The sequence below is a fragment of the Mandrillus leucophaeus genome, unplaced genomic scaffold (genome assembly GCF_000951045.1).
Source record: "Mandrillus leucophaeus isolate KB7577 unplaced genomic scaffold, Mleu.le_1.0 Scaffold225, whole genome shotgun sequence".
In the NCBI taxonomy this organism is placed as follows: domain Eukaryota; kingdom Metazoa; phylum Chordata; class Mammalia; order Primates; family Cercopithecidae; genus Mandrillus; species Mandrillus leucophaeus.
In genome coordinates, this window is record NW_012102310.1 from 3049935 (window position 1) to 3062921 (window position 12987).

Here is a 12987-nt window from a genome sequence, read left to right on the forward strand (position 1 = left end):
AGGAGAAATGTGGCACTGTTCCCAGTCCTGAGGAGCAATGGTGTTAGGAACAGCAGTGAGGGGTAAGGAAATGCCTGCTATTTTGCCATATGTCTTGCCTCTCTCACTCAACAGTCCTTTGCTCAGTTCTGCTGCATAGCTTTGGGCCTGCTCTGTGCCTCCCCGCCCCTCCCTCTGCTCCTCTACTGAGTTTTTCTGTCTCCTAGACAAAGCATGATATGTCAAGAGTGAGCAGGTACAGACCCACAGTATAAGACTTGAATAAGAGGCATTTTACGTTTTTTTTTTAAGTTATCATTGTGCAATATAAATTCTAAGTATATGTATCATTTCATTCACAATGTATTCATTTTAGCACTGTATTTGAATTGATTTTATTTTTTGAAATTTGGGAGAATTAAATTAATTTTGGATTTATTCTATTTATTTTTTATAGATGTTGTTAGGAGATTCCTGAAAATAATAGCAAGTTTTAGAAATTGTTATTTTCTCATATTGCTTAAACAATTATCTAAAACTTGCATAATTTCTCAAAAATTAAATAATAATTTAACCTTATTGTGTTTTTTAAAGAGATAGTCCAGAGGCAACTGTAAATTTTTTAATATAGGCTAAATGTATAGAAGTATGAAATATTGTTGTCTAGGTTCCTGAATTGGTACCTAGAGGAAGTAGAACAATGTAAATGCCTGAACCTCCTGGGTTGTGTTTATCTGCAGTGAGGAAGGCTCAATGGCAGACCTTATTTATTAGATTGTCAAGATACTTGCAGATGTCTTGAATGATTACTCAGGGTTTCATTTTACTTTTAATGTCTCTTGGTTGATCTCATCATATAATTCAGATATTGGAATAATAAATGGCTGTTAGACATAATGGAAGATGGGCTGATACTTTCCATTTAAAATGTAATGATGCTTATTGTATTCAAAAGAAAAAACTAAAATGGTGTTTCACTTTTTTTTGTTTTTTTTGTTTTGCTCAGAGAATCTCATTCTTACTCATTATTGGTTTCTTGTGTATCATTTCAACATTTTCCTATTATATGCTCACGTTTATGTATAGTTAATACACACATGCAAAAGCTTCCTTACACACACACACACACACACACACACACACACACACAGGGAACCAAATTCTAACATAGGAGTATAATCTTGGGGGTCAACTCTGTACTGCTGTTTGAAAATGGAGCAATAATTTTAGAAAGGTTCCAGCAGTTGGCTACCCACCTGCTCTAATTATGCATGTCAGACTATTTTCACTGATGTGTTTTCATGACTTTAGGACATGAATTCTCAGCTGGGTGTTAATATGACCAACAAAGGGCGAAAACTGGTTCTTGTGTGTGTGTGTGTTTTTTAAGTACTCTTTTTATGTGAAAAACACAGATATACAGATAATACATAACTGAACATCCAGAATGTCTGTGGCTTTAAAATATCATGAGGAAAGAGCACAATTAGGAAAAAAAGAAATCTATAATGTTTCCCTAGGGGAACAATAATTTAAAAAAAATAAAAATAAGGAACATAGACTTAGAAGCAGCAGTGCCAAATAGATAATTCATGGTAGTCTTTGTGTTAATTTAAAAAGTGTTAGTCTTGGAGACAAATGCCAAAATTGCTCTAGGTTCCACTCAGCTGCATGTATTATCATTAGTATTAGTTTTTGCACACTGATGGGAGACTGGTATATATCCTATTTTATGTTCTTTTAAACAATTTATAATTTAATTTGGAAAACTTCTCAAATCACATCAGATCCACACAAAAACCTGTACATAGCAGCTTTATTTTTTAATAGCCAAAAAAGGAAACAATAAAAAATATCCCTTAATAGGCCAGTTAATAAACAATTTCTGTTACATCTATATCATGGACTACTACTCAACAATACAAAGAAATGACTATTGATACATGCATCGACTTGGATGGATCCCAAGGGCATTATGAGGAGTGAAAAAAGACAGTTATAGAAGGTCAAATTTTGTATAATTCCATTTATATAACATTCCAGAAATGGCAAAATTAAAGAAACAGAGAACAGATTAGTGATTGCTAAGGGTTAAGGATGGAGGAGAGAGAGAGGTAGTGTGACTATAGTAAGGGGGAGATCTTTAGTTTTGTATTTTGAATGAGATGGCCATTACATGAATCCATGTATGTGAATCTATTAATGTAAATCAGTATTTAATTCCTGGCTTTGATATATAATATAATTTTATAAGATATATAATCATTGGGGGAAACTGGATGAAGGATACAAGGGACCTCTCTACTGTCTCTGCAACTTCTTGTGTATATAATTATAAAATATATAATGTATTAACATGTATAAAATAATATTTTTAAATATCAGATATTGATCTTTACTCAGTATATGAAGTGTTCTATCATAACGTAACATGCTTTTCCTTCATTTGGGGTATTTTAGTTTCAAACTGAAATATAAATCACCTAAAGATCTACCACAGTTCTTTTGAAAAAATATCTTGTTTTTAATTTCCCAGGAGTTTCAACCTTAATCCACTCTTTAGTGTTTCTTTATTTGGTAGTGATAGGGACTGTCAAAGCTTCTTACCATCAAATACATTTACTGACTAAAAATAGCAAAATGTTTTACATTGTAAAAATGTACAAATTGAATGAGAGTCAAAAGGTACAGGTAATGAAGATATGCATTATCATCTACTTTTTTAAAAAGTTTATTAAAATTCTCTTTAGATTAAATAATGCAGTATCTGGGAATTTACATAAATGGATATGTATATAAATGATTATTAAACAGTTTTAATGTAAGTTATATTTTAAACATTTTAATAATATTGTTAGAACTATAAGGGGTAAAATTTTGTGTATATCTGGCCATTTGTGTTCTTAAGGAAATAATATTTTTTACACATTCAGGAATTTGAATTACTCACAAGTCACCTATTAACTACAAGTCATTTTGAACTCATTCATTTTGTTTATGTTTGGTTTATAATGTCATTTTAGATTTCATACATCATAATGAGCCATCAAATAATTTAGTTAATACTTGATTTTCCCTCAGTTGTAAGAAGTGCTGTGTTTAAATTTCATTGAGTGTTTCATTTCATCTGAGTTAATGTCTGTTAATGTATGTAATATACACATATATTTTTAACATGCATGTACTTAAATTGATTATAGGGACTTGATAAAATTACTTATTTATAGGATATTTTAAATATAATCAAGGATTTTTTAAATGTACATTCCCCATTTGAAAGTAAATGTAAGTCTTTGTTTACTAGTTTGTTCACAGTACAAGTAAACTTTCTACCTTTTGGTTAAATGTGAGTGCAGCCTCCAAGATGAGAAATTGTTATATTAGAAATCTAATAGCTATGATTTATAGAGATGAATTTCAATGAATTTGGTTCTAAGAAATAATGAGTTGTTTTTAACAACAATTTTAAGTGTCAGATATTCATCTTTACTCAGTATATGAAATGTTCTATCATCGCTTATGTGCTTTTCCTTTATTTGGGCTTTTTTATATATATTAATTAGTATGTCACATATTTGAACTTGGCATAATTACATTTATGTGGACTTCAAACAATAATCTATATTTTAATTTTTAAATTCGAAACGCATCTGTGTCTCTGTTAAAATGCATTTCTTTCCCTTTGTCCAAAAGGGGTGTGGTAAGTCAAAAGAGTATCTAGTTAGCTCACCTCTCATTTGACTGGCAGAGTAAAGCCCCTGTTCAGTAGAACGTATATTAAGCCTTCCCTCCCTTTTGTAAAGTTGTTCTGAACAGAGCTTTGTAAAACTACAGGTAAAGTGTTAAGCTGATTCTACTAGCATATCCTTAGAAAGGAGAGCAGGTATATTGGGGCAGGTGCTATTGTCTGGTCTTTCTGATCAATAACCCACCAACAAACAAAAAGAAAACAGGAGCCATACAAGGAAAGGCAACTAAAGATGCTTGGTCATAGCATACAATAAACCAGGTAGCCTCTGGCCTCTCGCCCACACCTTCAGGCAGCTGGGTCAGGCGGGATGCTTTTGTTTGTCTTTTAACGTATGTTCTTTACAAATCTCAACCATTACATAATTTGGAAATGGACACCAAGGCTGGTTATTGCTAACATTTTTAAAGACATTACTGAATGAATGTGTAAGAAAACAAAAGGTACTTTTTTGCCTTTCAGCAAATAAGTCTTTTAACCAAAAATCTCTTGGGTATTTTGAGATTGTGTTCTACTTCTTTGCTTATTTAATATTTTCATATAATTTGCTAGTTACTCTTGCTTTTTTGCATCTCTTCTAAGAGAAAACTATTTTGTACATATTATTAATGACAAACATTTCAGTGTTTGGACAATTTTTTATAGTGTAAAAGAAATGTGAAACTTTATGTCGCAGAATCATTCTTGGTTCAATTAACTACTAATTTTAAAATATAAAGTCTCATATATATCAAGTTTATTATGGGTAAATATATATTACATATATGTTTTATATGTATACATAATATACTATATATTTTCCCATATAAATAATAAAATGCTCTAGGCATATATATGTGTGTACATATATATGCCTTCATAATATACACATATAAAATACTATATAATATATATACTCTAGGAATACATATATGCCTATATATGCACCTATATATTTATGCATTACTATATAATCTATAGCATATATATTACTATATAATATATATAAATATATGCCTAGAGTGTTTTTAGTTTGTCAGTGGGCTGTCTCTGAATTCTATATGAAGAAATAAAATGTAGATCTTATTGTTTAGCATCATAGTAATTATCTTTGCATATCTATTCAGATTACTTTTGCACCAACCTAATACGTTGTATGATTCCAAAACCAAAGACAATATAGATTAAAATGATATTCCATCTTGTCTACCTTTATAGACTTCACCTAACACAAGTCAGGGGATATTGATCATCATATTAATACAATTTTACTCTGACCTAAAAATTATACAACTGCTAAAGGAAAAATCAGAACCAAGTAAAACTGTCATTAACAACCCCCCTGAAAATCCATATTTTTTAAAAGTCATTTTATAAAGTCTCTCAGACAAGATGTGTTACCCTGTAAGTTTAATCAGTTTTACTTTCCATTTTCTCTTCATTAAGGTGATAAAGATCATCATTAGTAGAAAAATTTTCCCTTATTTGCCTCCTTTTCCATTTACCCTATTTAGTGAGAAATTTAGCCTCTCATAACTTCTAAAGTAACAATGTTAATCTGATAAACTAAACCAAGGTGACATAAGTTCAAGACAATATTTTTTTTCTTCAATTTTTAAGTTCTGGCGTACATGGGCAGGATATGCAAGTTTGTTACATGGGTCAATATATGCTATAGTGGTTTGCTGCACAGATCAACTCATTGCCTAGATATTAAGCCCACCATCCATTAGCTATTCTTCCTGATGCTCTCCCTCCCCTAACTCCCACTGACAGGCCTTAGTGTGTGTTATTCCCCACCATGTGCCCATATGTTCTCGTTGTTTGACTCTCACTTATAAGTCAGAACAAGTGGTGTTTGGTTTTCTCTTCCTGTGTTAGTTTGCTGAGGATAATGGCTTCCAGGTCCATCCATGTCCCTCTAAAGGACATGACTTCATTCCGTTTTATGGCTGCATAGTGTTCCATGGTGTATCTGTTCCACATTTTCTTTACCCAGTTTATCGTTGATGGGCATTTGGGTTGATTTCATGCCTTTGCCATTGTGAATAGTGCTGCAGTGAACATAATGCATGCAGGTATCTCTATAATAGAATTATTTATATTCCTTTGGGTATATACCCAGTAATGGGATTGCTGGGGCAATTTCTGCTTCCAGAGCTTTGAGGAATCACCACACTGTCTTCCACATTGGTTGAACTAATTTACACTCCCACCAACAGTGTAAAAGCGTTCCTTTTTCTCTGAAACCTCTGCAGCACCTGTTATTTCTTGACATTAGTAATCACCATTCTGACTGCTGTGAGATGGTATCTCATTGTGGTTTTGCTGTTACGCTTTTTTTGTATGTTTGTTGGCTGCATGACTGTCTTTTTTTAAGTGTCTATTCATGTCCCGTCTATTCATGTCTTTGCCCACTTTTTCACGGGGTAGTTTGTTTTTTACTTGTGAATTTGTTTAAGTTCCTTGTAGACTCTGGATGTTATACCTTTTTCAAATGGGTAGATTCCACAAATATTCTCCCATTCTGCAGATTGTCTGTTCTCTCTGATGATAGTTTCTTTCGCTGTGCAAAAGGTCTTTAGTTTCATTAGATCCTATTTGTCAATTTTTGCTTTTGTCACAATTGCTTTTGGAGTTTTTATCATAAAATCTTTGCCCTTACCTATGTCTTGAATAATATTGCCTAGATTTTGTTCTAGGGTTTTTATACTTTTTGGATTTTACATGTAAGTCTTTAATCCATCTTGAGTTAATTTTTGTATAAGGTATAAGGAAGTGGTCCAGTTTCAATTTTCTATATATGGCTAGTCAGTTCTACCAGCACCATTTATTAATTGTTTCTTCAGGTTTCCCCATTGCTTGTTTTTTTCAGGTTTGTCATGATCAGATGGTTGTAGGTGTTTTTCACTAACATAATCGTAACATACTTTTCATTGAAAACAACACAACTCAAAATGTTCTTAGTAACCAGTTATAAGTGTTTTGTGCATACTTACAAACTGTCATTCTAATCATAAATATTTTGTGGTTGCTTATAGCTACAAAATGTAGGTAATATAGTTTATACAGCATATTCTTTATAATCCCGATTTCTTTCTCATATTTTAACTAATATGAAACTGATAAAGTATGCACAAAGGGTAAAGGAGAGTAATTTTCTTCAAGTTTACACATTTAAGGACTCATAGTACAATGATTAAACATTAAATGTCTCCACTATAGGAGAATTAAAACTGAAATACTGAGTAACATCTTACATTTCATTTAGTAAGTGCTAATAAAGTGTTTCTGTCATAATTTTCCTTATTTTAAAAGAAAAGACATGATTTTAGTTTTAGGTTTTAGTAAACAATTTTATGGACATAGTGGGATTATTTCTAACAGGTTAAACTGAAATGACCATCATGGGCATATATATTATAAATTCACATATGAATGCTATATGATAAAAACTAACTTATGCTAAATACCACATGGATGAATCTCAAAACCCATGTAAAGCAAAAGAAAACCACAAAAGAATCTTGCCATTTGATTACACTTGGGTAGTTTTTAAAATAGGCATATCTAAACATAGTGTTTAAAAATGCAAGCTTGGGTAGTAAAAACTATAAAGAAAAGCAAGAAAATAATTACCACAGAAGTTATGTAGAGGTTATCTTTGGGGAAGGAAGATGGAATAATGATAAGACAGGGGCAAAGAAAGGCTTTTTGGTTCTTGAAATGTCCTATTTCTTGACTTGGCTGGTGAATGCATGAATGTTCACTATGTGATAAGTCAATGGCTGTTTTCATTTTGTTCCCTTTTATATATGTGTGGATTTTTCCACAGTTGAAAAGGTAAAGTTCAGGTGTGGTGGCTCACACCTATAATCCCAGCCAGCACTTTGCAAAGCCAAAGTGGGAAGAATCACTTGAGGCGAGGAGTTGGAGAGTAGCCCAGGCAACAGAGTGAGGCACTATCTCTACAGAAAATGAAAAAAAAAAAAAAAAAAAAAGTAGCTGGGCATCTTAGTACATGCCTATAATTCTTGCTACGTGGGAGGCTGAGGCAAGAGGATCACTTTAGCCCAGGAGTTTAAGCCCGCAGTGAGCTAGGGTTGTGGCACTGTGCTTCAGGCTGGGTGGCAGCAAGACACTGAGTAAAAGAATAAAATAAATAATTAAAAGTTAAAATATAGGAAAAAATGAGCATAGCCGTATGCTAATTTTTCAGTTACTAGGTCCGATATCATCACATTCCTTTTTTGTCATTGAAAATTGTTAAAACTATAAGATACTGGTTTTTTTAGTGGTATTTTTCCAATTAAATCTGCTAACAAATTTTGGTGTATAATTCTCAAGGGTAAGCGTGTGTGCAGAGAGAGAGAGAGTGTGTGTGTGCATGTGTGTGAGAGAGAGAAAGAGAGAAGCCAGGGAGGAGAAAAAGAAGGAAGGGGGAATGAGTGGAAAAAGATAATAAAGAGTTGTTCTGATAGATTAAACTTTAGTAGAGGTATTCCCTACTAATTGTTTTTCTCCATATTGCAGTGTCAGGTAAAGAAAGGCATCCCAGGATGAATTCAGAGCTAGGAACATGCACCTTTGTATCATAATGCTGATGGAAGGAACATGTACATTCTAACTGTTATCAATAATGGAATATATTTCCACTGTTAAGTAATGAGCCTCAGTTCTTTGGATTTTTGTGATCCATTTGATAGTAGAAGCCTCAGCATTTCAATTCTGCTATAAGTACATGGAGATATATTTTATTTAAGTCATCTTATTCATGTCTTTCAAAAAGAAATTAATTTTTGACCAAGGATTTCCAAACTTTGCCCCATATGTAGGTATAATTTATTATAGACTTAGGTTGCAAAATATTAAATCCTTATATCCTTTAGGGACACAATACAATTTTATCAGTTTGAGATAATGTACCTGTAGTTCTACCTCAAGCCATGGTGAGAGACTGAAGTGCCCCTTCATTTTAATATTTTGGGTTCAAGTTGTTACATAAGGGCATGCAAATGGAAGCTGGCCTATTTTTGAGCTTTAATAAGATTGTCAAATACTTCTTAATCATAAGAGTTATAGTTATGTACTACAATATGTATAATTCTCTGCAATTTAAAATAAAACCCAAAAGCCACAAAAGCTTACTGTGAAATAAAATATGATGGAATATTATTTCTAACTGGCTTATCTGTATTTCATTCATTGAAGGGAATATGAAGTAGAAAAGCCCTTTTATTGAAAAGAGTTTGGAAAGTAAAGACAACTCTTTTTGATTCAATTCTTTGTAAGTAGAAAAGAGTAAAGATAAGGTTCTAGCTGTCAGCAGATGTCTGACACTTGAAGGAGTGTATCATTACAATAGAGCAGCTAACAATATCTGCAAAGGTCATCATGAAAATACAAAAATGAGGAACATTTGTCCGTTGACCATTTCAGTGACCTCTTTTTGGGCTTTAAGTCTAAAAAACTTGGCAGATCAGAACTTTATATTTGGCATTTTGAGTGTCAAATCTCTACATGATGTGCAAGTCAGGAGTTATTACTTGCAAAATACCATCTTCTTTCAGAAGTTAAACTCACATTAAATGTCAGGAGACTGAAACACTGATTTTAGGAAGACAAAGTTTAGAAAAGATGAATGAAAATGTGTGTTAAAGAAGAGTCACCAGTCAGAGCTAACTATGATAGTCATAGTATTTAAAGAGTTGGAACACATGAAATTAAGCGTTTTGTAAAATGAAGGCTTTTCTTCCATCCACAAAGATTCTGACATTTAAACTATGTTTCTTCCATTCTGTTCACAGGCACACCTTGTAGCAGCTTTTGAAAAGAGCTTAGGGAATATGACTGGCCGATTGCAAAGTCTAACCATGACAGCGGAACAAAAGGTATGTTCAGAAATTGCCACTGGAGATTGAAAGAAGACAGCAAATTGCATAGGATTCTTAAATAATACCTGAAGCTCCTTAAAAATAATACTCCAGGCTGGGTGCAGAGGCTCATGCCTGTAATCCCAGCACTTTGGGAGACCGAGGTGGGTGGATCACTTAAGGTCAGGAGTTCAAGACCAGCCTGGCCAATATGGCAAAATCCCACCTCTGCTATATATATATATATATATATATATAAATTAGCTGCACGTGGTGGCAGTTGCCTGTAATCCCAGTTACTCAGGAGGCTGAGGCAGGAGAATCTCTTGAACCCAGGAGGCGGAGGTTGCAGTGAGCCAAGATCCTGCCACTGCACTCCAGCCTGGGAGACAAAAAAAAAAAAGAATAATAAAATAATATTCAATTCTATACTAAATTACAACAATGATAATACCTTTCTTTTCAGATTTTAATTTAAAGATTTAATCAGTTTATTCCACATTGAAACACACAAAGGCATACGAAATTCTTTCTAGGCAGTCTTCTGGATGGAACTAGTGAAAGAATACTGAGTGTTAAGAAAGAGAAACAGTCACATAAGAGAATATTCTGGGAGCAAATTGTTACGCAGTTGACAAGAATCACACTTTGATAAGAACTTTCACAAGTACTGGTCACTAAATCCAGCTGTAGGGCACGGCTGTAGGCTAAGACACACAGGAAGGATGCCTGGGACAGATGTTAGGACTCTGCCAAGTAAGGGACTTCAGGTTACAGCAGCTGTGAAACAAAGGCCAATCCTGTGTAATTTTGAAATAACAAGAACTAGTTGCCATCTAGGGATGCTGCTTTTGAAGAAAAGTCATTTGTTATATCAAAAGGTTTAAAATGAACCTAAAGGATTTTATGGTATGAAAGAAGGAATACCAAAAAGAAAGGAGTGGAGGATTTAGTTCAAAAGACAAATGTATTAAAAAGGTTCATACTGCGTAGAAAGCCTAGTCACCTTTGCTGTGATGACCAGTTAACTTACTTCTCTGCTGTTAGTCCAGCAGTCTTAACTTCCTTGGATGGGCATCAGAGATAGGTGAAGCCTCTGGAATTGTATGGATTGTGTGTGTGTGTGTGTGTGTGTGTGTGTAAAAACTGTACATGCGCATAAATGATCAGGTGTCCAGAGCTTTCATCTAATTCTCAAAGAGACCCATTATATAAAAAGCTTTGGGTATTTTCAGGAATGTGTTTATCTATCCATAGGAATGGCTTCAGTTTTGTCTTTAGATTCTGTAAGGTATGTAATTAGCTTTATAAAACTAGTATATATTATCAAATTTTGTCAGTTTACAAAAGTTTATTTTTTTAAACACAGAATGAACAGTTCAATGAAATCAAAGGAGAAAATCGAATATTCTTATAATTGCCTGGTGTTATTAGCACATTGTATGCTCTCTCATATTCTCTGTATACCCTGCCTGTGAGAGAGAATATTATCCATTACTGGAAACCCTGTTCTAGCACAGCTAACAAACTCCTTTTGAGATATACATTGTCCTTTCTTCCTTCCTTCCTTCCTTCCTTCCTTCCTTCCTTCCTTCCTTCCTTCCTTCCTTCCTTTTTTTCTTCCTTTTCTTTTTCCTGCATCTTTTCCACCCTTCCTTTCTCCTCCCTTCTACCCTTCCTTCCTTCTTTTCTCTCTCTCTCTCTCTCTCCCTCTCTTTTTTCTTTTTCTTTTTTGCTACAGCTTGTCACTTCACTATGTAATATAAGAACCCAGCAAATAGAATTACAAGGCTTTTTAGAGCAGCGATGGGAAAGAATCAAAACACTGGGCCTCAGTATTCTTGAAGGAGAATCCTGGCTATGTCTGTTAAAAGCTGGGTAATCTAGAGCAAGTTTATCTAACCTTTCTTGAACCTCAAAATCACCTTTTTATAAGTGGGGATGATAATAATTACCTTGTAGGATCACTATGAGGAGTAAATCAGATACTGTTATCATGTCACATGCTAGGGGTTGTCAAAAAATATTACCTTCCTTTACATTTATCTTTTTCCCTTGAAAATTATAAGATAACACCAAATTCCTCAATGGGCATATACCAAACATATTGCTGGAAGCCAGTGTTAGAATTTAAGTCTCAATATCTTCAAGAAGTCAAAATTAATAGAATTTTTGTCCTCCACCAGATATTTTCTTGAACTTTATTATATCTGTAAGTGAATTTTCTCATAGAAACGGAAAAAAAAATGCAGAGGTATATTAACTTATGATGCCTATGATTAATGCCCAAATATTTAAAAATAATTTCTATGACATAAGAAATAACGTGTCTACATTATCCTTAAAATCACATTGCCAAAATTATAAAATTTTCTCAGAAGATACCAGAATGTCTCATATTGGCCTTATCACTTTTTTAACTGAAAATAAAATAACTTCTTTTTGATTGCAAACTATATACACACAACAGTCTTGGTTAACTGTTTATTAATTTGAGGTTATAACTTACCTATTCTCAAAGTGATATTTAAAAGCCTATAAAATTATTTGCAATATGAAATTGTATAATTCAAGGACAGAATCTAATTAAAACCAGTAGAGTAATGTATATAACAATATACCTCAGCCTCGATAATTACTACTGCAAGGAACTGAACTGAATTGAATTTCAAGGAAGCTAAGGTACAAAGGGAGATTGCTAGGTATGTTTTATTCTCATTTTCTGGCCAGAAGAACATAATTTAGACTGAAGAGACAAACTCTTTGGCACTAAATTCAAGGACGAATTTATTGCCAAGGTTTTAAAATTGGGGTCATGGAATAACAAAAGACAAAATCACTGTTCAAATAGACATTTCTCTAAAAGCTAAGGGCATAACATTTAATCATATTTCACTAAAGGCATTTCTTCAGGGAGCTGAGATAAAAGGGTATATTGCTCTCTGGTGATTCAGCAATCCTGAGAAAAGGCTTGTGAAGCATAGAGCAGAGATTCTTAAACTCCCTACCCCAAGTTATAAGGTTCATTTGTCTATTTAGTCATTCATCAAGTTTATATTGAATTTGTGCTCTTCTAATGACAAAACAGTACAGACAATATAGATATAGAATGATAGATATAGGTCTATATCTATAAACATAGATATCTACCAGAACTCTAAAAGCATATTATACATATATATAATATTCCTCATGGAGTTTATATTTCTCATACATATCTCATATATATGTATCTCTTTCTCATTGAAGTTATATTTTAGGAGGGCAACAGATGATAATAAAAATATAATTAAAACAGGCCGGGTGTGGTGACTCATGCATGTAATCCCAGCACTTTGAGAGGCTGAGGCAGGCAGATTCCCTGAGATCAGGAGTACAAGACCAGCCTGGCCAACATAGTGAAACTCT

The 12987-nt window shown here is 33.3% G+C and overlaps 1 protein-coding gene across 2 annotated transcripts in view; it reads left to right on the forward strand.

The window, feature by feature from the left end:
- The window catches only part of NAV3 (neuron navigator 3), a 394671-nt gene that overhangs the window by 330483 nt on the left and 51201 nt on the right, over window positions 1-12987 (forward strand). For both annotated transcript variants that reach the window (XM_011981392.1, XM_011981393.1), the window contains exon 23: window positions 9514-9597. In XM_011981392.1, the coding sequence (XP_011836782.1) occupies window positions 9514-9597 (84 nt within the window). The remainder of the gene's footprint in view (window positions 1-9513; window positions 9598-12987) is intronic.